Source organism: Lepisosteus platostomus, chromosome 11, assembly GCF_059453375.1.
Source record: "Lepisosteus platostomus isolate fLepPlt1 chromosome 11, fLepPlt1.hap1, whole genome shotgun sequence".
Lineage (NCBI taxonomy): Eukaryota > Metazoa > Chordata > Actinopteri > Semionotiformes > Lepisosteidae > Lepisosteus > Lepisosteus platostomus.
The window spans coordinates 9711032-9735455 of NC_142621.1; the positions used below are offsets into that span (position 1 = coordinate 9711032).

The window sequence follows — 24424 nt, forward strand, 5'->3', positions numbered from 1 at the left end:
TAATATAAAGATATCAGACCTTTGGGGATGATTTACATAAATACAGACATACATAATTAATACTGAATTAGTTCTTAACAATCAATATAGTGTAAATAGACACAACAGGCATTGCACTAGCCCAAATTAAAAATTCACATTTGATAAATTGATATACTGGCAAGGATTCAGAATATACGTGTACCTACAGTATATTAACACCACAGGAAAAAACACTCAACTGTGAATGCTATAATTAATTTTGATTATCGGTGCTATTAATTGTTAATTTGTAGATACTTTCAGTGGATTGATATAGTGTCAAAACAGAAATTCACTATCATGCGTAAAGGAGGAGAAATGTATTCACATCATACCTGGAGTTCCATTCAATCTTCTGCTTTTCATTCAGCTTTTGAAATCCAGGGCTGATGCGGATGGACACCCAGGAGCTGACATAGTGAAACAACAGCTGAAAGGTGATGAAACTGGCCACTGAAATGGCAAGAATCAGCTGATTGAAGGGATCCATAACAGCCCCTCCCTACAAGAAGATAAAAAAGAAGAGAACAGTTTGTTCCTTCAAACATTTGTTTCTTGTTTGCGACAGATTCTTCAGAAATATTAAAAGTATACCATTGTGTCATTACTAATTTACAGGGTATTACCCTGGGTACGCTACATATTAATATATTCATCCATTTGCTAAATGCTTCTTCAATTCAGGGTCGTGAGGTAACTGGAGGCTATCCAGGCAAGCAATAGGTATATTAATAGGTTATTAATATATTGTAATATAATACATAACAATCCTTTTCTACTCCTGTTTTGGGGTAGGAAATGCCAGATACAAACAGCTAGGCTGACAGACCAATGAAGAAATACTTGACACAGTTTAAATTCTGATACACTTGCATCAAAGATTTGGCTGATTTAATCTCAAATCAATATCTGATCCTAGAATGGAATAATTACATCGCTAGTGACAAACATCCAATAGCCTCACCACCATGACAATTAACACCATGGTAATGGGACTTGGATACTTCTGTTGTCACAGTAAAACTGCTTAGTCCGATTCAAAAGGCCTGTTTTACTATTGCACTCACACTGTTTTAATGTTAAAGTATATAGGTAATAAGATTTCTGAGCCTGAAAGATATTCCATTATATACATTTAATGAACACCCCATAATATCTTCCATGTCTAACTTTTTCAGACCTAATTCACTCTTCATATACTGTTATTGACCAGCAAATCAACTGGACCAAGGTAGGACACCTGAACACAACAGGACACACACACAAACACAGACAAGCAAACACTCACACCAGGGCCAATTTTCCCAGAAGCCAATTAACCTACCAGTCTTTGGACTGTGGAAGGAAAGCGTAGTACCCACAGCCAACCCACAGGAATATGGGAAAAACATACAAACTCTGAACACTTAACATTGAACACTAGCCCTAGCTCTGCGAGGCAGCTATACGCTGACCACTGCACCACCACACCGTCCAAAACAGAATATCGCAGTGAAAAAACATCATTGGCTAAGATTGTGATTTAGTAAGGGTGCTTTTCTTGAATTCAAACTGTGTTTCACATCTGTGAGGGTGAATACTTTTAACAAGCGAGACTCCCATTCTGTAATTACAACTATGTCACTTCCTATCAATGTGGTGTCGTGCAAAAAAAAAAGTTGGCTACTGTATATCCCTTTAAATCCGAGCAGCACGGAAAGCTGAGTACTTCCAACCTAGTCATTAAAAACAAGAAAGGTCATGGTGGAAAAACAAATACAGATAGCCACAAGACATCCTCCCAACAATCTTTAGGCTGGTTCCAGGGTAAAAATAAGTCCTAGATTACTTTTAGACAAAAGAAAAGCTTTACTGTATGCAAGGTAGTTGTGCAACATTTTTGCCCAGTGCATAGTTTTATCATCATTATACATTTGGTCCATGATACCATGAAGCAGGAGCCTATCCCAGCATGCAACAGGGATCAAGGAAGGATACAACCTGGACGGGTGCCGCACACAGACACAAACACACACACTCACACTAAGGCCAGTTTTCACAGATGCCAACTGAAACCTACCAGTATGTAGGTTTTTTTGGTGGGGGGGGGAAAGTGGAGCAACTGAAGGAAACTCACATGAGCATTGCCAGAAGATACAAACACAACTCAGATAGCAACCCAGAAATCGAACCCATTGCCCCCTAGATGAATGTATTTAAAATTCCCACTTCATAATTCATTTCTATAATCATTTGAGACCATGCATTAACCATCTATTTAGGCATGTCTGCAATAAACATTTTTTTTCATATCATAAATGTACGCAGGATTGAGAAAAAAATTAAGTTAACACTCCACAAAGGTCTGACTGGAACTCACCGAGTACTGTTGGTCCGTGACTGTGGAAGTCTCCTTTACTTTTTGAACCGCAGCAGTGAGAACAGTGTGATTTCTATGACAACTTACAGTACTTTCTAATCTTAAAATGTATCAGGAAGCCTTCAAAAAGGCTTCTGGGCAACCAGCCAATCTGAACAAAACTAAATTGACCAACTGGACATGATAAACACTGTAAAGAGGTTTTCTTTTGAAATTTGAGCTGAATTCAAGAACTGTAATCTTGCATAGATACAGTTAAAGTCCATGTATCAGCCTTGACTACTCATTGACCCTAAGTTATAATATAATGTCAATATACTCCAGGAGGGTAAAACTGAATTGACTTGCGAGTCATGTTTTTCTTCCCCAAGATCAAATATTTTTACAGCTGCTAAATTCACTTCACTATCCTAATACGTCTGGACTGCATTATACATATATTGTAAACCGAAAGTGACTAAGAAGTCATTGTTACTCATCACATTTAAATCAGTTATGAAATTAACAAATAAATGAACAACACTGCGCTATACAGGTAAAAGCTTTATTTAATGTATGACCTAACTTCCTCCTGCTCACCTCCTTAGAGGACAAAAATGAAATCACAAATAGCATATAAGATGTGTAAGAGCTAATCTTTTACCATATACTGTAGGCATAGATTAAGTATACAACAAAAAATATAAAAGACAAACAGGTCCAAGAGCCCTTATTATAGATAAGATTTAATGAAAATAGCTGAACTTACATATAGTTTTTCAAATACAATTATCATTACGAATACCTGTATATACAGTACATTTCAAATGCTTACCGTACTGTATCTGAATTAAACATTTACCTTTGTCTGGAAAGTGAATGATTTGTACTTGTTTGAGTGTGTCCAGATACTCACTGTGTTGTGTGACCTGGTGACAGAGTTTTAAGTCACATTCCTGTTAAGAGCTGCAGCATTTGAGTCTATCCTAGAAGCAGTAGGTCATAAATTATATTCTGGAAAAGATGTCAGTCCATCACACGGCCTAATACATGAGCCCACAAGCATGCAAGGATAATTTACAGACGCCAATTAAGCCAGCGTGTCAATGGAAGGTGGAAGAAAATAGAACCTGGGTAAAGCGCACGCAAACATGGGGCAAACGTTCCTACAGTCCAAAGACTAGCAGGTTAATTGTCTTCTTTCTGCATCTGTGTGTGTCTGCCCTGTGATGTACTGACATCCAGTCCAGGGTGTACCCTGCCTTGTGTCCGTTGCTTGCCAGGATAGGCACCAGCTCCCCTGCAACCATGTACTGGATAAAGGTTGGAAAATCGATGGATGGAAACACGTTCGTGAGAAAATGTGACTTTATACACAACAATGAACAAATGCATTTTTTGATTCTCGCTTTGAGTTAATAGTTAGACCCATTAAGGAGGGAGGGATACTGAGTGAAACATTTTTTTGAAATCTAAAAATACAACATACCTCCTAACAATACAAAAAAAAATATAGGATTTCTGCATGAGGAGGAATAAGTCACCACATGTAAAATAAAAGTCTTCCTCTGTGAATTACAGTAAGTTATCCAGAAAGGAAAAACAAAAGGATACATCTCTGGCTCAGGGCCAAACAAGATTAAGATGCACAAAACATTTTTGCCAAATTGCAGTTTTTGGTAACTAAAACGATAGCACATTGGATGAATGATCAGCTCATTTAATACCCTTGGCATTTACATGAACACCTTAACATGCTCATGTTAAGGGTACTTGATGCACATGTATCCTTAAAATACATACAAAAGTTTATGGCCTTCTGTACATGTGAAAGGGCAGCTACCAGGAAAAAAAAACCTTTTAGCTTGTCAAACATGTAAACCGGATTCAGAAGTGTTTTAAATATTTATTTTATTTTAAATACTGGTCTGTTAGTTCCAGACCCCCACAGCCTTCATTTTACACTTTACAGTTCCCTGTAGTTTTCACTTCTATCCTCTGGCCCATATTTCATTTTCGATTTTGAAAACGTCCAAGGGGGTTGACTTTATCAGTACCTTTGTGGCTTTTTAATACTCGAAGCAGGCCTTCTTGTGGTTTTTCTGTCCAAGACTAAAAATCTTCAGTTCTTTTATCCTGTAAAATTAGGATTTTTTATTTTATTTTGAAATGTATCCAGACGTATTCCAGAGCAGCAGAAATCTTCATTGTGGTGACCAAAATGGTAAATAATATAGTATTTACCACAAGGTCTTGCTATAAGGTACAAATCTAACATAAAATTATTTCATTTAAAATTCTTCACTTTTAAGTATCTAGACTCAAAACCATTTTCTTTCAGAGATGCTTTTATTTTGTATCTGCTTCATTCAAACGACCAAGTATCTTTTGCTGCACCTTCTGCTAAGCAAAAAAGAAAAGTGTAACAATATTCTACTGTTGTTAAAGTCAATGCTACTTTGCACAGGACAATATTATTTCACATACAGTACAATGCAATATACAGTATTAAGATAGTAGGCAACATTGTTCACAAATTAACTATTGTGTTTAAACGGAATAATTTTCTCGTATAAAGAGATACTTTTCTTGTATAAACTCAATAATTTTCTCATACAAACTAGATACTTTTCTCGTATAAACAGGATACTGTCTCATATAAATGTTTTTTTTTCTGTATGGCACTAATAAGCTTCTGTAATTTAGTGCCAGCAGCCATATCAACCTGTAACTCACAATTGGCGACCCGCTGAAGCTAAGCTGGTGTGAGCCTGGTCAGAACCTGGATTGGAGACCTCCGGGAAAAAAGGTTGCCGCTGGAAGAGGTGTTAGTGGAGCCAGCAGGGGGGGCTCACCCTGCAGTCTATGTGGGTCCTAAGGCCCCAGTATAGTGACGGGAACACTATACTGTAAAAAGGCGCCATCCTTCTGGTGAGACGTAAAACTGAGGTCCTGACTCTCTGTGGTCATTAAAAATCCCAAGGCGTTTCTCGAAAAGAGTAGGGGTGTAACCCCGGCATCCTGGCCAAATTTACCATTGCCCTTACCAGTCACGGCCTCCTAATAATCCCCATCTATGAATTGACTTCATAACTCTGTTCACCTCCCCACCGATAGCTGATGTGTGGTGAGCGTTCTGGCGCACTATGGCTGCCGTCGCATCATCCAGGCTGCACATTGGTAGTGGTGGAGGGGAGTCCCCATTACCTGTAAAGAGCTTTGAGTGGAGTGTCCGGAAAAGCACTATATAAGTGTAAGCAATTATAATTAATTATAATATTGCTCTTGACTTCGAGATGGTTTTGCCAACAAATACTACTTACTCGTTAACTCTGCATGCAGGTCATATTGGAACATTTCTGCGGCGAAATGTCTGCTGCACAAAAATCTCATTATACAGTACTAGTTCTTACGCAGACTAGAGAGCAGGAAGGGCCGCCTCACGTCTCAATTCATGGGAAAACTTGCTCTTGCCTGTGGTGAGACTAGCGGTTTGCGACAAAATGGCAACTCATAGTTCACGATTTTGTGCCCAATTCAAAATTTGTCCATTTTTTTCTATACCGTCAAATAATTTATTTTGTTACAGAGAGTTAATAACCAGCCTCAGAAACTGAAACTGAAACAGAGAGCTCTATTTCCCTTTAAGGGTGCAATTGCAACCAAAACCACGTTTGAGAACCACTGTTCTAAACCTTTGTTTTGAGCTGAAATCAACAATGTCAAAATCTGAAGCTAAACCTGATTTAACACTTTGAATTTTAGGTAAAGGCCATTCATATCAGACATCAAACATTGCAGCTTGGACAAATATTTGAAAAACCACAACCAAACACAAAGAAATGATGTTGCCTTGGTGAATCCAGTTCTCAAACATATGGTCTAATGTATAAACTACCAGCTTGCAGCTTGAGAGGCAGAGAAGTGACCCCTGTGCCAATTTTAGCACAGCCTGGCCACAACCAGTCAGTCCTTTAATTCATCCATCATGCTGCAGCTACACATGCTCTTATACAGGTTGTTAGCTGCATGCGTACCATCTGAACAGGCTTAGCGGGCCAATGACCTAATTTAATGTCTAATCAGAATATCAGGCCTAAGAGAAGGAAAAATCTAAACAAGATCATTTAAAGTACTGCAGCACAGTAACTGACTTTAAAAATCTTGCAGCACATTGAGAGGAGACAGCAGGAATGAATGTCCCTGTAATACAGTGCTAAGCATTGTAACCGTGCTTCTGCTCTGTTGGGTGGCACAGTGATGCAGTGGTTAGCGCTCCTGTCGTGCAGGGCCCCTTGGTTCAATTTCAGACCTGGGATGTCACCGGTGTGAAGTTTGTATGTTCTCCCTGTGTTCTCTCGGGTTTTCTCTGGTGGCTCTGGTGCCCTCCCTTGTGTATCTGTTTTTGTGTCATTGCCTGTGTGTGCCCTGCAACACACAAGGATCCCAGCCATTGCTTGCGCCCATTGCTTACCAGAGTAGGCTCCAGCTCCCCTGTGACCCTGAATTGGATGATGTGGTTAGAAAATGATTGGATGGTCCTCTGATTAAGGAAATTGAAATCTTCACTTTTCCCAGTACTACTTAAATATTTTTACTTTCTAAAAAAAGCCTAATTCCTTCAACGGATACTAAAGACATTTTTAAGGTTCACAGCTTTAAATGGGCTTTTAAAAACGAGGGGTAGCAGTTCAAGTCTACATGACACCTGAGTAATGCTAGCATGGAGATGTTGCAGTATTTTTTTGGGAGCTGTCACTGTACACAGAGTGCATGCATCAGTGTCCACTGGTTCTGCAGTACCGCAATATGCTTCTTTGCACTTCTAGAGATTTTTACCTTTACCATGCAGGAGGTCTTACCTACATTCTCATAAGGACATGTATTTAGGGTCAAGCATTTTATGCCCAGGGCAGTTGTCAATTTAGCAAAGGCAAACCACTTATCCAGCACAATATACTATACCCTCTCAAGCACAAATATACTTAGTAACGTAACCTAGCACACGGAAAACAATACAGTGTGCACTACATATACTGTTTACAGTATAAAACACATCAAGAAACAGAAACTCTTGTCATTTCCATCACAATTGAGAGTTTTAGTATTACTTCAGCATTACCACCCCGTTGAATGCTGTTATCAGAACTGCGAAAGCATTCAGCAAAAGTCACGATGATTAAAGCATGGCACTACTCAGTACAAATATATTTCACCTATTAACATGTTTACTGACAAACATGATATGATACTGTTCTCACACAGCAAGTTCATATATTATGAATGTCCACTCCTTTTAGTCTTTAGTTAATTGAAGAACTCAACAGCACTTCACCTTGAAATGCACTCCTGTCTTTAACACAACCACCCTAGCTGTTCACTGATCAATGTTGTAGCCTTGCACTGCCAGGCATACTGATAACCTCAATGTGTACAGGAGTATTTGCATGTGGGTAGGTCTCTCTGTATTGCCTTTTAAAGGTTAGCCAAACTGACCTCTCGTGATGTATACTTTCCCAATTTGCTTCATGACATTGCTATATTTAATATAATGTAAACTCACACACAGTGTCAATTTTCCATGCCTTCAAGAGTATGAGCACAGTTTCTAATTCTGTTTTTGTCACAGAGCATGCTAAAACACTGTAGCTTACTCTTATTGTATACTGTGTTTAGAACAATCTTGTTACGTTTTACAGAAGACAAGATCTCCAGATTTAACTCTGCCCACCTATACAAACCTACTCAATTTTGTTTAGGTTTCATTTGTTTTTGGTTGAAGATCCTCTCAACTAAAGACCCACAACTAACAACGTATAAAATAATGAAGTGATCAAGATTCCCGTTTTAGCACTCCTCGATCATGCTTAGGTAAAAAGCACTCTTGTTGCATTTAAAAGTCTATTTATGGTGTAATTCCCTCTGAGACGATTCAGACTCTCTCGCCACAAAATAAGTGTATCTTGTGTTTATCAAATATTTGGTTTGCTAATGAAAATAATCCCAGCACAGGGCAAAATTAAATTCTACATTTATATAGGTTTTCTCAGAACTAGCAATACCAGTAACAGAGATCAGTCAATTCTCTTCAGCTGTCAAGTACACCACAAAAAATGCACTGCAGTTGCCAATTACTGTAGCAGGGCTGTGAAAGAAAAGCATAAAGTCTCATTTGCTCGACATACCAAAGGAAAGAGTAAATATAAATCCACAGTTCCTAACAATTCTAAACCACACTGCTTTTAGTTTGTGTCAGTCTGACAGTTTTTTTTCCAAACTGGGTACAAAAGGAAGCTGCCAAATCCTTATACACAGGACGCTGCACTGCAAACCTGAAATACCATCTACCTGGATGTACAGGAAATTCAGGGGGGAAAAAAAACAGCAGCAAACTACCGAACAAGCAACATTTGTATTCCGAGATAAAAACCACAAAAAATAGAATGTGCTCACACCTCAAAAACGGATGTGAAGGTCTGTAAAGAACATCAAGAAAAGCTTTCGAAAAACAATAACTAAACCAATATTGGGGCAATAAAGAAATCCAAAAGAACTCTTTAAGAGTAATTATTGTACCTCAGGTCTCAACCTTGAGGATTGTTCAGTAAACTAAAAAAGAACTATGTTTAAGAAGTACAGACGCAAAAATAATTTCCAAGAATACTTTATTTTTCCATTTTGCAGAGTATTTCACTTGTTCCACATCATATAGTTCAACACATATTCCATTTTTGGTCACTCGTCATTCCTGCTTCTGAAACATTTTTCTAAGATTAACTACTTATTTGCAGGTACACAAAACAGCACTTTTGACAACAGCTGTGTAAAATCCATGCTAAGGCAATCTAAATTAGCAACCAACTGGCTTTTTTCTTTTCATTCAACTTCAAAAAGTATTTGCTGTAGCAAATTCCTTCTTTGAAATACCAAGTAAAAATGGAATATACTGTACAGTATACAGTATATTGGGAACCATTACATTATGAAACATATGTACTGTATTCAAGATCAATGCAAACTAGCATGGCAGTGCAGTTAATTTAAACAAAGGCTCAACACTGTTGCTTGCTGAGGGAGCTACAGTATTAACCATGGGAGGAAATTGTATCCAAATATTTATCCATTTTTATCAATGGATCTTCAAAATAAATTTTTAAACAGGCGTAGGTCACAAATAAAATAAGCTGAACAGTGTACTTGCCTTATTTTACTTCAGTCCAAATCACAGAATTTCTAGTCATCTTACACAATTCAATATTTCTGACTGCCAAAGAACCAGGAGAGAAATGCAGAGGGTTGCAAGGTTAGACTTGGGAGCACTTCCAGATGTATGTTAGAAAGCTTCTGTGTCACATTTCACATGGGACAAAACTGCCTCACTGTCACAAGCAGTAAAAGCAGTAAATTATTATGGAAGCAACGGCTCCTATCATATTATCTCTTAAAAGTTAGTTGGACAACTTATTTGTGGACATGTGTATAATCAGTCACAATATTTGTTTACACTGCCATTAAAAATTCAGCCATGGAATAACAAGAAGATACAGTAGCAATGCTGCAGTCCTCCAGACTGAAATGATCAGACAATGCATAGCTTAAAATTGTTCAACCTACGCTTCTTTGATATGCTGTTCAATATCTTGTGACAAATACTAAATTAAGACAAATATTAAAAATTTAATCCAGAAATACCCGACTCGTGTTTCAAACCTTCAGACAAAAAAGCAGCGAAGTATATGATGTAATAACGCAAGCCTATATATATTTACATCTGAGGTCTTACACAGATCACTAAACTCGTTAACTGGGCATATTCCGAAGTTATGAAGTAAAACAATTAAGGAAGAAAATGCTTAAATTTGCTACAATGAACAACAGCCCTGGATATTGCTTTTTATATTTCACACTGATTAACAGAAAAAAAATAATGTCTGACTGTGTTAACAGAATATTGTACACCAAACTATTCGTGCAATGCCGTGTATACTGTAGCTAGGCCAACCAACGCCGCATGATGTATACACTTAGATCATTAAAAAAAACAAGGTTTTAAAACAAAAACAAAGCAGGAAAAACTGACCAAGGTCAAACTTACCTTTCTCCTTTCATTTGGAAAAAATTACAGTCTTTTCACTCAGCATTTTTCTCTTATCGACTGTCGAGCTCCACAACCTCAAAAAGCATGGGCAAAAATCTATCCCAGCCATACCAACAAAAACGGTTCGTCATCATAATCTCATTTTATTGTTATTATCTCTTCTACTACGATTATTCTCTTGATTATATTTCGATTAATTAAGAGCGTTTGCGAACTCTATTTCTGCACATACTGTCTAAAACGTGTATTTTTTAAGAGATGCGCTTCTTGGCTGATGCTGGTTTGTGGCTGCAAGGAAAGGCACTTCTTCTGCCTATACTATATCAAATTACAGCAAATTCTTAAAGGTATATGAACGTTTTTATATACCTAATTTGTCGAAATAACAACCTTTCACTTACTTGACGAGGCAGCTCTCACCGCTCGAAATCTTTTCTTGTATTTCTTATATATCGAACTAGCATTTCTAATGAAAAAATAAGGTTGATGCACCTACGGTACGTAATGTAGCTTTATATGGCAAATTCAGTTTTCCTTTCTTTAAAAGCGAAACTAACTTTGTAGTAACGAGAATCTTCTTTTATTTCTGAACGAACAAGACGGAAAATACGACCTACTGTAACTTTTGATAAGAACGAGCAATTTGGCAGGTAATCCTGCGTTTTGCACAGCTTCTAGATGTGTGCAGGACATACGGAAGAATGTTAAGATGTCGGTAGCATATGATAAAATTTTATGGACAGATAGGACTTTTACACATCTTGTACACCAGGTGTAGTGTGCTCTTACCAAAGGAACCAATTTATAAATATATGTAAGATTGAGATAGTATTCATGTGATGTGTTTTACACCTTATGTTACGTTATTTGATATTGTATATTAGCAGCAAAATAAGACCTGGTCTAGTGGAATAAAATACAGTTTCATAATAAACTATTATTCTTTTTTTCCCTAATTATTGCAGACGACAAGTCTGCCCAGACTCCTTTTCGTATCACTAAGCATGACTCTAGTGGAAGTTTTTCGTGGCCACAGTATTGTGTATAATAATACTTTAAAATCAAATTAAGCTCTCTGTATAATTAAAACATACATCTGTATCTTATTCCTGTTATGCAGCCATTAAAAAGCTTCCTATAAGTTTTCTATGAATGCTTGTTTTCAGCTGCCTTCATCCAGTTTGATCCAGCAAGCATATTGATTTTTAATCTTGCAGGATGTGTTTCTGATGAGTTGTTTGTTGCTGTATTCATTCCTGTATTTGTTTTTTTGCTTTATATTAATTTTATTCTTCTACCAACTACTAATATTTTAATTTCTTCACTTTTTTGATGCTGCTGGCACTTATTTAGGAGACATAGGTTTCTCTGGCTTATTATGTTGTCTGCAACATTCTTTTTTTTTCATTTTATAGTTGTCTGGGGTTTCAGTATTGATCTTGAATTTAGTGTCCATGTTTTACCTCCATATACCTGTATATAGTATATATTGAGAAAAGCAACACACATGTAGAGAATATAAAATAGATGTTATATATAGTATACATAGTATATATATATACCTGTATATATATATAGTAATGAATTGCACCTTATTAAAATGATTTATTTACTGCTATTTTGTCCTAAGATACTGTAAGATAAAAATGATAATTTCCACATTTTTGGGATCTACATAATGAACGCCTTAGCTCAGTAAGAGAGAATTAATACAGTGTGATACTGGAATGCTTGCTCAAAGGTAATGTAGTAGTTTAAACCATCAATCAATCGCACATGTACTGTATAAAGTACCTTTCACAAGATGAATCCAAAGATGCTGTCCATAACATCCGATGGTCGGTATAATAAGTCAAGTGCTATCCCTATGCCTGTGATTGTTTTTAAAAAGAACATACTGTATATATTTATCTATTGTTTGGTCTTTTTTAGATAGTAGTCTAGCATCATGTTATAAGGCCTTTGAGTATATTTGACCAAATCTTTCAAAATGTCAGGACTTTAACCCTGATTTGTGTGTCAGCTGGCCTCACAGTATTGTATCTAAAAATTAAGAAAAATAATTTGACATAGACAATTGCTTTTTAACATGGAAAGCTATAAGACAATGAAGCAAACAATGGAAACCTCTGACAGCACAAAAGGCATTTAAACCCATTTGCTTCTGAAATGATGCACAACCTCTGAAGCTAATGCAAAATAACATGTGTTGTATATCACAAACTGAAGTTTAGTTAGCTGACTTCATACTACATCAATTACGAATGACAGAAATAATAACAGTAAAGTAAAAGAGAGTTGAAAAATTATTAGACTATTTTCACCTCTGAGCAACTGTACGCTGTGTATCTGTTTGGTATTTTGAAATTCAATGTTTTCTGAAAGAAAAATCTTAATATTTGATTTAGGAATATTAAGAAAGATTTAATTAACCCCACTTAGGTAGAACTCCACTTAATGTTGTTATTGTCTTTATTACAGCAACCAATTTAGATGATAAAACTATCTTGAAAACCTAACAAATAAACACTGTACATAATAGTAAGAGTGATTAAGCAGAGGCTATCTGTAATGCAAAATCTGTAGTGTAATCTTGTACTAAACAGGCTGTGAAGTTTGGTCTGAAAGGGATGCCGTAGCAGTAATATACACGTAACGGGTTGAGCAGTTATGGATATAATTTGGGGAATTGTATTTGGAGTTTGTTTTATGACCATATTTTTAATTTTAAGATTGCTGATTGTCGTTTGGAGCGGAGTAAAATGCAAACCAGGAAAGAAAGGTTCTGTCTCCGTGCTCATTGTGGCAGGATCAGGTATGATTGTTACAATACTTCCGCATTGGCAAGTAGTACTACTGGCAACATATTGGCAAAGTCTGCAGTGGTGATATTGCTGTTCCACAGTTAATTGCAATGAATGAGAATAATAAAAGAAGACGTAGCAGATGAATATGTCAATTTGTGTTTATTTTTTCCGTGTTTACGAACAGACCTGTTTGTAAAATTGTGTGTAAATCTGTCACTGTGACCTTTTAATCTCTTCATAGTTCTCTTCGTAACAGTAACTCTAAAAAGGTCTTATCGCAGCGTTGTGTTTTCTTCTGTATTTCGTTGTGTTCTTTGTGTTTTAAACTAATAACATCTCTCGTCAAACCAATACCTTTTAAGGGAATGTACTCTTAAATTACATCGTGTCCTGTGAAGTATAGGTTTACTCTGAAACAGTTCGAAATAACGTTTAACAATTTCGGTAAAACAGACTATTTCGAAGGAATGAGACAGCAGATTAAGAGAAATAGACTGGAACAGGATACTTTACATATCGATTCAGTGGAAAATGGATGGCTTTCTACTTTAGACAAAACAGACCTCACGAGTAAGTAAGGAAAACAGTGGTCCAAATGGTTAAAGTAATTAGGAATATAAAAAAGAAAAAAAATCACTTTATAAAGCTTTCAAAAAAGATAAAGATGATGAGTGACGTGAACTGGAAACAGGTAAAAATGATACGGCAGGAAAAAAGGCAAAAACAGAAAGTTTGAAAGGAATATTGCAATGATGTCTAGAATAAGCAAAATTATCAGTAAAGGATGACATCAAGTGTTTTAGAGATTAATATTGATGTCTTCTATATAATGACAGTGAAATTGGTGATGTATGACGTTAATATTTCACTTGGGTGTTTACCAAGGAAGAAAAAACATCAGACATGCTTAATGCTGAGAAAAGGTTAATAATAGCTCAGAACAAAGTGAAGTGTTACAAGTACAAGAAGCACTAAAGTTAAACAAATCTGGAAACGAGATGTTATTTATATGCCATTAACAAAATCCTTCCAGCTGTCTTTTTAAGACAGGGAGAGGAAATACCCACTGACTGTAAAATCATTATTGTAGTGCCCATCCATAAAACAGGTAACACAGCAAAGCGAGGTAACTATACACCGATTGAATGAGTATATATTAGATAACAGCTGTGAAAGGAGGCACATTAAAAAGTTCTGCCATTCTTAACCTTGCTGAAAGCACATATTGAGTATATGTTCTTTCAATTTTATTTGATGAAGTACAGTACTGGGGAAATAACACCTAAAGAATTTTTGTTTTACTTCTCCAAAACAATGAAAATTTGTCAAAAGTTGTACATGAAAAACACCCTTGCATTTCCTTGATAGAACTAAAATGTAAGTAGTGGGACAGGACAATAAGAAACGTTTTGTGAATAAGGTGGCACTATGATAGCATATATTGTTCCAATAAAGTGTCAAATGTATTGTTTGATTGAAATGTCATTAGCTTCTGTTTATTATTAATCAATAATCAATTCATTATCAGTGAATTTCAAGCGACAGTATTTCATAGGAGTCATGTATGGTACATTAGTACAGAGTCACAACACTCCAGAAAATGTATAAGCTTAACTCCTGATATATAAGTGCTCCATATTGAAGATTTAAGTTACAGCAAGATGTTAATAAGTGAAAAAGAGCATGTTAATAGCATTCAGTTGGTTTTTAAAGACTAAATGGATTGCAACTGTTACAGGAGGACACACGACAGAAATGCTCAGGTTGTTGGAGAGTCTGTCCCAGGCTTACGTTCCAAGGCATTACATCATTGCTGATACGGACAAAATGAGTGAAGATAAAATCCGTTTCCTTGAAGCTTCCAGAAGAGAAAAGGATGGAGAACAAAAGGTATAGTAGGCAAAAAGAACTTCAGCCTATCACTACCTTTTCTGTTCTGCTGTACTGTTGTATAGTACCAAAAAAGATCATCATTTCACACATCAGACATTTAATCGGAAACAGGTGAGAATTCAGCACAGACAGGAAAAAAAGACATTGCAGCAAGTCATGACAAGTCTGGAAGTCTTAACACCACTAATTTGTTTTTAATTTAAGCTGGGGGTTTTCACAACTTTCTGTGCTGTGTCACTGCACATGTTCGAACAGGACAGTAGTCTGTGTATCTTCATTTTTGCCTGAGGAATATTTCTAACAATACACATGTTAGCATAGTCTTTCAGTTGTATCTAGCAGGTGTTAATATTTGTGTGGGTTTCCTCTGGGTGCAGTGGTTTCCTCCTACAGTCCAAAGACACACTTGTAGGTTAATTGGCTTCTGGGAAAATTGGGTATAAGGGTGTGCGTGTCTGCTCTGCTATAGTGGCATTCCGTTCAGGGTGTACCCTACCTTGTGGCAGTTGTTTGCCAGGATTAGCTCCGGCTCCCCTGCGACCCTGAATTGGAAGAAGTTTAGAAAATGGTCGGATGGATGCATGTTAACATTGTTTCCTCCAGCAGATGGAGCACATTCATTCTTTTTCGTGAGGCAGAAAGGACATTTGTCAAACATCCTACTGTTTTTGTATGGTCTTGGTGCAAGTACCATACTTGACTTACAATAACAATAATTTAGTCAAACATTGCTCTGAACATTCCAAGAGCTTATGCATGCATAATATGATGTGACAATTTATGTCATATATCCATAAACCTGTGTTTAGTATTGTTGCTATTTTTACACATGCCTTTACACTGTGTACACTTCCAAGGTTCGCTTATCAAACTATCTGACATTGTGTTACATTGCACTGCATGTACAGTTAAAGAAAATGGAAAGATGATCTGTTTCTGTGTTCTTTATTCTAGTTTACCATCCATCGGATACCTAGAAGTCGTGAAGTGCAACAGTCCTGGAGCTCTTCTGTGCTCACTACTTTGCATTCCTTGGTCTACTCCATGCCTCTAGTGTTTAAATTGAGGCCAGATTTGGTATGGAAAAACTGACCCTTTTTCTTTCAGTCTTTAATAATGAATTTGTTCAATTTGCTCAGAAACCCGGATCAGTTTTGGAAACCAATATCAAGATGTAAACCTCAGTCAGTCTTTTATTTGCACACCCTTCCAGTTATATTTCCTCTACCTTACACAGTCTTAGACTACTGTCACAGCCTTCCTAGGTATCAGAACCATTCATTTTCTCCCTCCCAGCCAAGTTTACGGTGTCTGACAGGAGAGTTAGTGCCGACTGGAGGAGTGACTTCTATCACTCAAGTCTCTGCCACTCGTTTGGCACGTTGTAGGAGTCACTGTTGCCGATAAGGATCCACCCTACCCTGGAAGTGCTTGGTGAATTATGCACCTCTGCTTGGGGAGTTCTATTCATTCTTATCCTGTGACATGACCCAGGCTTCCTCTAGCGATGTCTGGGCCTTAGAGGTCACCATGCACTTAGAATGAATGGCTTTATGGGTTTAGTCACTCGGGAACCACATAAATATTTTTCTCTTTCAAAATCATGAGGTTAAAAGTTGAAATTATTAATCATCTGCTTGATTTTGTAATGCTTGCCTTAGATTTTAACCAATTATACCAAGACCAAGTCCATACATGAGACAGGAAGTCACACAGCCACTCTTCACACACAGAGCAACAAAGTGAGTGCCCTGCTTTGCTTCAGATTATTATATAATTGTTGAAAGTGTTATATAATAAGAAACTTTTTGAAACTTTGTTCACAGTTTTATTGGTGTCAATATCTTTAAAGGGCTAACTGGTGTGGTCAATTTAAGCTGTGGCTTAAATTGAGGAATTCTTCAAAGTGTCCCTGAAGCCTTCCATTCATCAGATTTGAATATGTTCCTCAATCCAAAATGTATGAGCCTAAGACAATCAAATCTATTCATAAACAGAATCTTTTGAAATCTTGTTAATGTGTCTTCTTCAGTCCTGTAGTTCAAGTAGATAGCTGCGTCAGCATGCGTAGGCTGCAAAGGAACAAGTTAAAGATTTATTCCATGCTGAAAAGAGAAGAAAGGAAACAAAAAGTTTCGGTTATGGAGCCTTCTTCAATACTGTATCTTCTATAGACTATTTTCAATGAGTCGAAAAATGTTGTTAACACGGTATTTAAATGAGCATACATTTCATGCCAGGCCATGCTAGGGTTAGGGTTACAAGAACCATTCGATTTTGATGCCGTTTCTCTTTCTGGTTATACTTGTATGACAAAATTGAGAGCGTTTTACCCAGTGGAATGGATTTTCTTAATTTTAATATGATTTAATTTTGGAATACTAAGCAGCCAAGTCTATCCAGAAAAAAAGTGAAGATGGGAGAAAAGTATCACTCTTTAGGTCACTTGGGTCCCAAAATACAGCTATGAGGTTAAAAAATGTCTAACTACTGTGGCATTGCTAACCTTAATCCTAGCTGGGGCTTAAATCGAGGAATTCTGGCATGTGTCTCTGTAATCTTCCATTCACCAGATTTGAAAATGTCCCTTAATCCAAAAATTGATCTTGAAACGATCAAATCTATTCATAAGCACTCTTGTGTATTTTTCAATCCTGTATCTTCTATAGACAAATTTTCAATTATGTTAACACTGTATTTATGTATGTTACATTTTATGTGTATGTATTTAAACTCTTAAGTATGCATTCAGTTTCTGACGTATACTATTTCCAGATTAACCTTTTTTCATTTTAAATGTTTCATTGTCTTCATCTAATATCTCACAAGAATCATATTTTTTTAACATATTCAATAATAATATATTTTAGATTTTAGGTATGTCGATTAAAACTTTGAGATGAAAAATCAATATTCTGATTGTAGTCATCAAATTAGCATGGAATATTGCTCATTACACTTTTAATAAAAATACTGTCTCTCAATTTATTTCATATGACCAGGAATAACTTTGTTTTACTGTAAGTTTCAAAATCAATTACATTTCCTTGTAGTAAACAGTGCAGTTATTATAGAATGGGATAATGTCTTAAACTAAAGTCAAATGTACTGGAAAAAACTTTTTAAGGCAAGGACACTAGCCAGTGTTATTGTAATTGGTCCTTCATGGCTAAACAGGGACATAGTCAAACAGAAAGTTAAAAGTGCCTACTACTCATCTTGCTACTGTATGTTGCATGATTAATTTTTAAAAGCTACAAAATCAAGTGATATGCAGTTAATTCTGTAGGACTCTTATTCAATTGTTACCCTCTCTAGTGTAGACTGTAGATTTTCTACCTGTGTAAATACAAAAACAAAATCCAACAAGAGGCATGTGGAATTTGTATCTTAGAATTAATTATGCACAGGCATGTAAATCGCTGCCTAAAAAAAGTTTTGGCAAATGACCATCTCTTCATACAAGGAGTATGCAACTTTAATGATGCCAAAGAATTTTAGAACTCCATAAAATACCTAAAAAGTCACACAGGAGACTCATTGTCTTCAAATTAAACATTGTGCAGTGTTTTGCTCACAGGCCCTATGAGAAAAAAGCTTTTATTAGACATTTTTGCTAGTTTCCACTGGCCTTTTTTAATTGTTTATACAGTACAAGTAATAGGTTTAAATACCTTGGAATGTAGAGAATGCTGAGTTTTGTAGAGTATTTTTGGATCAAAAGTATGAATAGCTTTGTTGTTCTTATCTTTATTAGATATATATAATCTCAAGAAATGAAACCAACTAAATTGCTAGGTTATGCTCCTAAAGTGTAACTAATTCTATGACTGAGGTCAAACTTATAAAATACTGCATCAGTACTGTGTCGATACTGGATCCTGTCCAGTTTTCTCCAAAAAATAGCTTGTATAAAGAATCTATTTTAGAAATCACAAGATGTGAAATGTCCTCAGTTTTATGTCATGAATCAAAGAAAATATATTTTTTGGAGTATAATGCCTGATTTTTCCATGCACTGCCACGCATATTAAAAGGATTGATTCAGGCTTCACAGTCTTAAAACAAAAATTGAGGAATTGTTTTTTCAAAAGTATTGATTGAGCTAATCCCAGTACTGCATCACGTTTTATCAGGATGCAAGATGTAAAGTCTTTTAAAAGTATTCCTACAGGAATTAGCACAGGAGCAGGATTTCTCTCTCAGGATTAATAGTATGTGCAGCAGAGAAAGGCCTTGTTCACAGGATATTGTAGGGCTTGACGGGATCGCTGGGAAGCTGTGAGGCACTGGTTTGAAGCTAGAGGGGAAATGGAATCAGATTTCTCTGTCCCTTAGGAGATACAACCAGGAGGTGGAGCATCGCTGAAAATGGTGCTTTACAACTATTCATAGAATCTAGAGTTGAGCAGCAATGTTAAACAAGGCAGGTAATGCATAGATATAAAATACTGTACCCGTGTGTAGTTTAAATCTATCTGTTTTTGGCTTTTTAATCCACATAAGCTCCTCTTTTGCTTATTTAAATTGCAGTATAAATTAGGCCTACAAAATATTGCAAGTAATTAAGTTAATGTGGGTCCCTCTTTCTGGGGTGTTTTCAGAGTTTTCAACCCATTGTGTAATAATCTGAGAGAGATGTTTTGCCAAGTCTTTGCTGCATCCAGTTCATGCCTATTCTTGGAGGTTGTGGTTTCAATTTTTGCTTCAGCATGAAAATCTGCCCAATCGGATTCAAACACTTAGGTTGCAATTGCCTATTTAGTTAATGTTTCAAGTTATTATCATCCTGTATGGTGAAGCACAGTCCAATATGTATGGAAGCATTTTCTTCGCTGATCTTGCATGCTAAGGCCATGACATTATCTCAACCAGGCTTCATAGAGAAGGTGGTGTTCTCCAGTTCCTTTCTTACTCCACATTTGAGCCTTTCTATTACTTTGCTAAGGGTTTATCATAGTTTCATCTGTGCATAAAGCTTTGTGCCAAAACTCACCCTTGTACTTCTGAGTACATTCTAATCTGGATTTTCTGTTCTTGCTGCTGATGAGACATTTCCATTTCATGGTGCAGTCTTTGCGATTCTGCTCTGTCAGGCTTCTGCAAATTGTGGATTTTAGTACCTTCACACCTACAAGGCTTTTGACAGTTGTTTCAAGGTTTTCCTTGACAGTTCTGATACTGTTTCTTTTATCAGGAACAGATGGGTTTTTTATTGGCTGCCCCAATCCCAGCTGATAGGTTATTGTACCTGTTGTGTGTTTTCTTTCTTTTTCAAAATCGTCAGCCTTTCTTTAAGTGACATTCTTTGAGTTTAGTACTCAGCATACTTTTGTACTGACTCCAATCATTGAAGTAACTGCAAGACAAGTTGTGCCATATTACACAAGATCAAACACCTGACCAAGAAGAGATATCTGTCAACCAAGTGTTTCAGTATTTTTGCTCATTCAGAATAAAGAGGTTCAACACTATCCATTTGTTTAATTTATCAGAGGAAATAACAAAATTGACTTTATAAAATAAAATGACTGTACTTATAAATCATGTTTAATATAAATCAGAAATGATTATTGATTCACTGTGAAAGCCCAAGTTTAGACCTCACTGTCTCAGTACTTTTTGAGGGCACTGTAGATTGTGTTTTGAATTTAGTTCCTGAATTTAGTTAGTGAATAGAATGATGTCTCATTATTTGGGTGAACATTATGATCTGACTCTTTTTCAGAATCTTTAGAGTTTTTTAGAGATTAAGAGCTTATCAAAACTAGAAAAACTTCAAATTTCAATAATTAAATTGCAACGTTTCTACACATTAGAACAGTGCACAGTAGTTATACAATACTAATTTGAAAAGCTAAATTAAGCTTAATGCATGATGGACTGATTTCCCCATTCTAATCTTTTATATGTCCCTACTATTTTTCAGAATAGTAAAGATTTATAGAATACAGTAGGTATGCAAGATCATAGTGATTTTTCACCCAAATTTTGCATTTTGAAATGTAGGCATACAGCTGTTTGAAATCTGTGATGCATTCTGAAGTTAAATGAGTGGGAATAAATTGCAGAGCAGGGAGAAGGGAGCTTGCATTCCGAGACATGTGTTTGCCATAAATGGGCATTTCAAGTTAGATCACACACTATATTTGTCCTCTTTGAAGGGTACAGGCCATGTCAGCAAAACGGACTCAGCCATAACTAGTTCCTTTTATGCACTTTATTACTATGCTACTTTAGCAAAGGGTTAAAAAGTGTTTTTCGGGAAAATGTGGGAGTATCCTGCCTTGCTCCCATTGCTTGCGGAGATGGATGTGGCTCCCCTGTGACCATATATTGGACAAAGTGGTTAGAAAATGGATGGCTTATGTTTCACTTTGTAGGTCACATCAGTAGTTAATAACAATCCCTTGTGTATATACTGTATATAAGACTTTTTTCTGATGGAACTCTAAGCACTTTACATACAGGAGGAGACCATTTTGTCTACCACTGAAAAACTACTCCCAACTGGGTGATGCATGGCAGCCATTATGCTCTACAGCATTCCCACAGCCAAAATGTTTCTTTTCTTCTCTTTTCAGCATGGAATAAACCTTCACTTGTTCTTTTGCAGCCTAAGCATGCTGACGCAGCCACCTACTTGAACTGCCATCACATATGCACAATAGATCAGGTGGAGAAGTGAGAAATTGATTCAACAGTTGAATCGATGTGGAGGGACTATAGATTGGGCAGATTGTACATACCAAAGGTTGAAATTTCCCCTGCATGTTTGTGAGACACCAGGGCTAATACCTGAACTCTTTGAAACGCTTGATTGAATCTGACCAAGCAGCCAGGATATAAGTTTAATGTCCAATCTGAAGGACAGCTCCTAATACAGCAGTGTCCCAAGTCACTATAGTGGGCATTGGTTTGTAAATTCTGGACCAGAGGGCTGGGTGCCTCCTACTGTTTCACTATTTACAGCCGCAACCTGGTTTTTCTTGGAGTTTTCCCAACCTGGAACCAAACATAGCCTTGCTTAACGTTTTAGATCCCACAGGATCAGTCTACATGGTGGCAATGTTGCTAGGTTAGTAGGCCAGAACACCACTTGTTGAACTTTGTCATATTGTTTGTATTTAAAATCCTCAGCATATTAAAAAATATAAGACCTGTGTTTTTGACAGGAAGATATTCGATGTTGCTGCTGAAGTATTAGAAAGCGGTTTCAAACTTATTTTTCTGTGAGTTTTTCATAGGTTAACAGATTAGCTCACTGCAAATCAAACAATTTGTTAAAAACTGGTAGTCCAAGAAACATTGGTCTGATCTAATAATAATTATAATAATTGCTTACACTTATATACTTATACTGTATAGTGCTATTCTGGACAGTCCAATCAGAGCACTTTACAAGTAACGGGGACTCCCCTCCACCACCGCCAATGTGCAGCCCCATATGGATAATGTGACGGCAGCCATAGTGCGCCAGAACGCTCACCACACACCAGCTATCAGTGGGGTGGAGAGCAGAGTAATGAAGCCAATTCATAGATGGGGATTTTTAGGAGAACAAGATTGGTAAAGGCCAATGGGAAATTTGGCCAGGACACCGGGGTAACACCCCTACTCTTTTTGAGAAATGCCACTGGATTTTTAATGACCACATAGAGTCAGGACCTCATTTTATGTCTCATCTGAAGGACGTGTTCTGCGTGAAATTGAATTGATTTCGGAGGATTCTTACCACCAGCAATAGTATCTACTGTTTTCTATAACTATGTAGTGAAATCAGTTGTTAGACGTTAATATCAAAAATATTAAATGTTATTTTACTGTAACTAAATAACTGTATATTCTTATTTAGTCACTGTTTTTTCAGGTTATATAAGAAAAGGCCCGACATACTGTATGCACATGCAATACTACTTTTGTGCAATCAGTAGCTAGGTATTTTAATAAAATGTCTGCTTCTGTCCCTTTGGCAGATGGTTTCTTATTGAATTCCAAGACTGGGGGTGCAGACACTGAGTTAAGTTAGAAAATTTGGCTTTGTTCTGTTATTTGGAAAGCCAGAAATGGTTGAATTTTCCATGTCTGGAAAAAATTGTGGATACAGTCATATGATGCAGAGAAACAAATTACAATGGCTATAGAATGACATTCTGTAATGGATTTACCAGCTCTTGGCTTTGTCTTATGGCTTCTAGCTACTAGCAAATTCTATTCCATTTCTCTCTTTTCCAGTAAAGCCTTTTACTTTACTTTACTTTAAATTTTTGGTAGCAGACTTTATGTTTTGTCTTTAATTTATCAGCATGTGACTACAGGAAAACATACAGGAATTCATTCATTGTTTTTTGTAAATGTGTCATTGCCTGACCTGTAACAGCTGGTCATTTTTATATTCAGGGTTTTCTTTGTGCAGAAACCTTAAAATGTAAAAGCCTTCATTTTGTCAGACTCCTATTTGAAGCTACAATATACTATATACCCTATTTATGAAATACTTAGTATTTGACACCTTATATGGTGTGTTTCTAGTGAATTCAATGATTTGTATTAGAATAGCTACAAAACATACAAAAATACCTCTAAAATGTTCAAGTTGCTTCACACTGGAGAACCAACCTCTAAGTTGTAATAATACAAATCATCGACCCAAATGGTTCTCCGAATAACATTTGTAAAATGGTAATTAGACATCTGTATAAACAACATAGCCATGAGACATCTTTAAAATAACAGAACTTCACATTACTCTAGTTGTTAATAAAAAAGACATTACATTCACAGACATATACGTAAGACAGCTGCACAAATCAAATGTATATCACAAAGGCATCCTAATATTTGATTTTGTCTGATGAAGAGAAGACATTATTTCACATTATTTATCAACATATAAATACTCATATACAAATATAACCAGAATTTATGGCATGTTGTTTTTACTAATGTTTCCAGTGAAACAGCAATGAAATGCTAATTTTATATTTAATGTATTAATGCTAATATTAATATTTCATTGATAAAATGGGATACATTCATAACTTGCCTCTATTATAGCAAGTATTGCAGACAGAATATTAAAGAATACATTCTAATCATGATCTTTAATACATTTTTTGAACCCGCAGGTTCATTTTAAAAGCAAGAATTTCTTAATGGAATTAAATTCCATTTTATTTGTTTTGTGCAGTTGCATTAAATCTATGTGTATGGTGACCAGTTTTCTTCATCCTAAAGTTATACAGATTCATTTTTTTTCTGTTTTGT

General features: G+C 36.3%; 2 protein-coding genes across 3 annotated transcripts in view; one reads left to right on the top strand and one right to left on the bottom strand.

The window, feature by feature from the left end:
* Positions 1 to 10850, bottom strand: part of tlcd4a (TLC domain containing 4a) — a 25346-nt gene extending 14496 nt beyond the window's left edge. Inside the window, exons 1-2 of the mRNA XM_088598336.1 lie at positions 10455 to 10850; positions 357 to 523 (exon numbers count right to left, since the gene is read on the bottom strand). Of these exons, the coding sequence (XP_088454462.1) occupies positions 357 to 511 (155 nt within the window). The 5' untranslated portion in view covers positions 512 to 523; positions 10455 to 10850. The remainder of the gene's footprint in view (positions 1 to 356; positions 524 to 10454) is intronic.
* Positions 10826 to 24424, top strand: part of alg14 (ALG14 UDP-N-acetylglucosaminyltransferase subunit) — a 20379-nt gene continuing 6780 nt past the window's right edge. The window contains exons 1-4 of one of the 2 annotated variants that reach the window (XM_088598339.1): positions 10826 to 10954; positions 13190 to 13272; positions 15003 to 15154; positions 16112 to 16234. In XM_088598339.1, coding sequence (XP_088454465.1) covers positions 10944 to 10954; positions 13190 to 13272; positions 15003 to 15154; positions 16112 to 16234 — 369 coding nt within the window. In that variant the 5' untranslated portion in view covers positions 10826 to 10943. Of the gene's footprint in view, positions 10955 to 13060; positions 13273 to 15002; positions 15155 to 16111; positions 16235 to 24424 lie in introns of those variants that run through there. The other variant, XM_088598338.1, reaches the window with a different exon arrangement.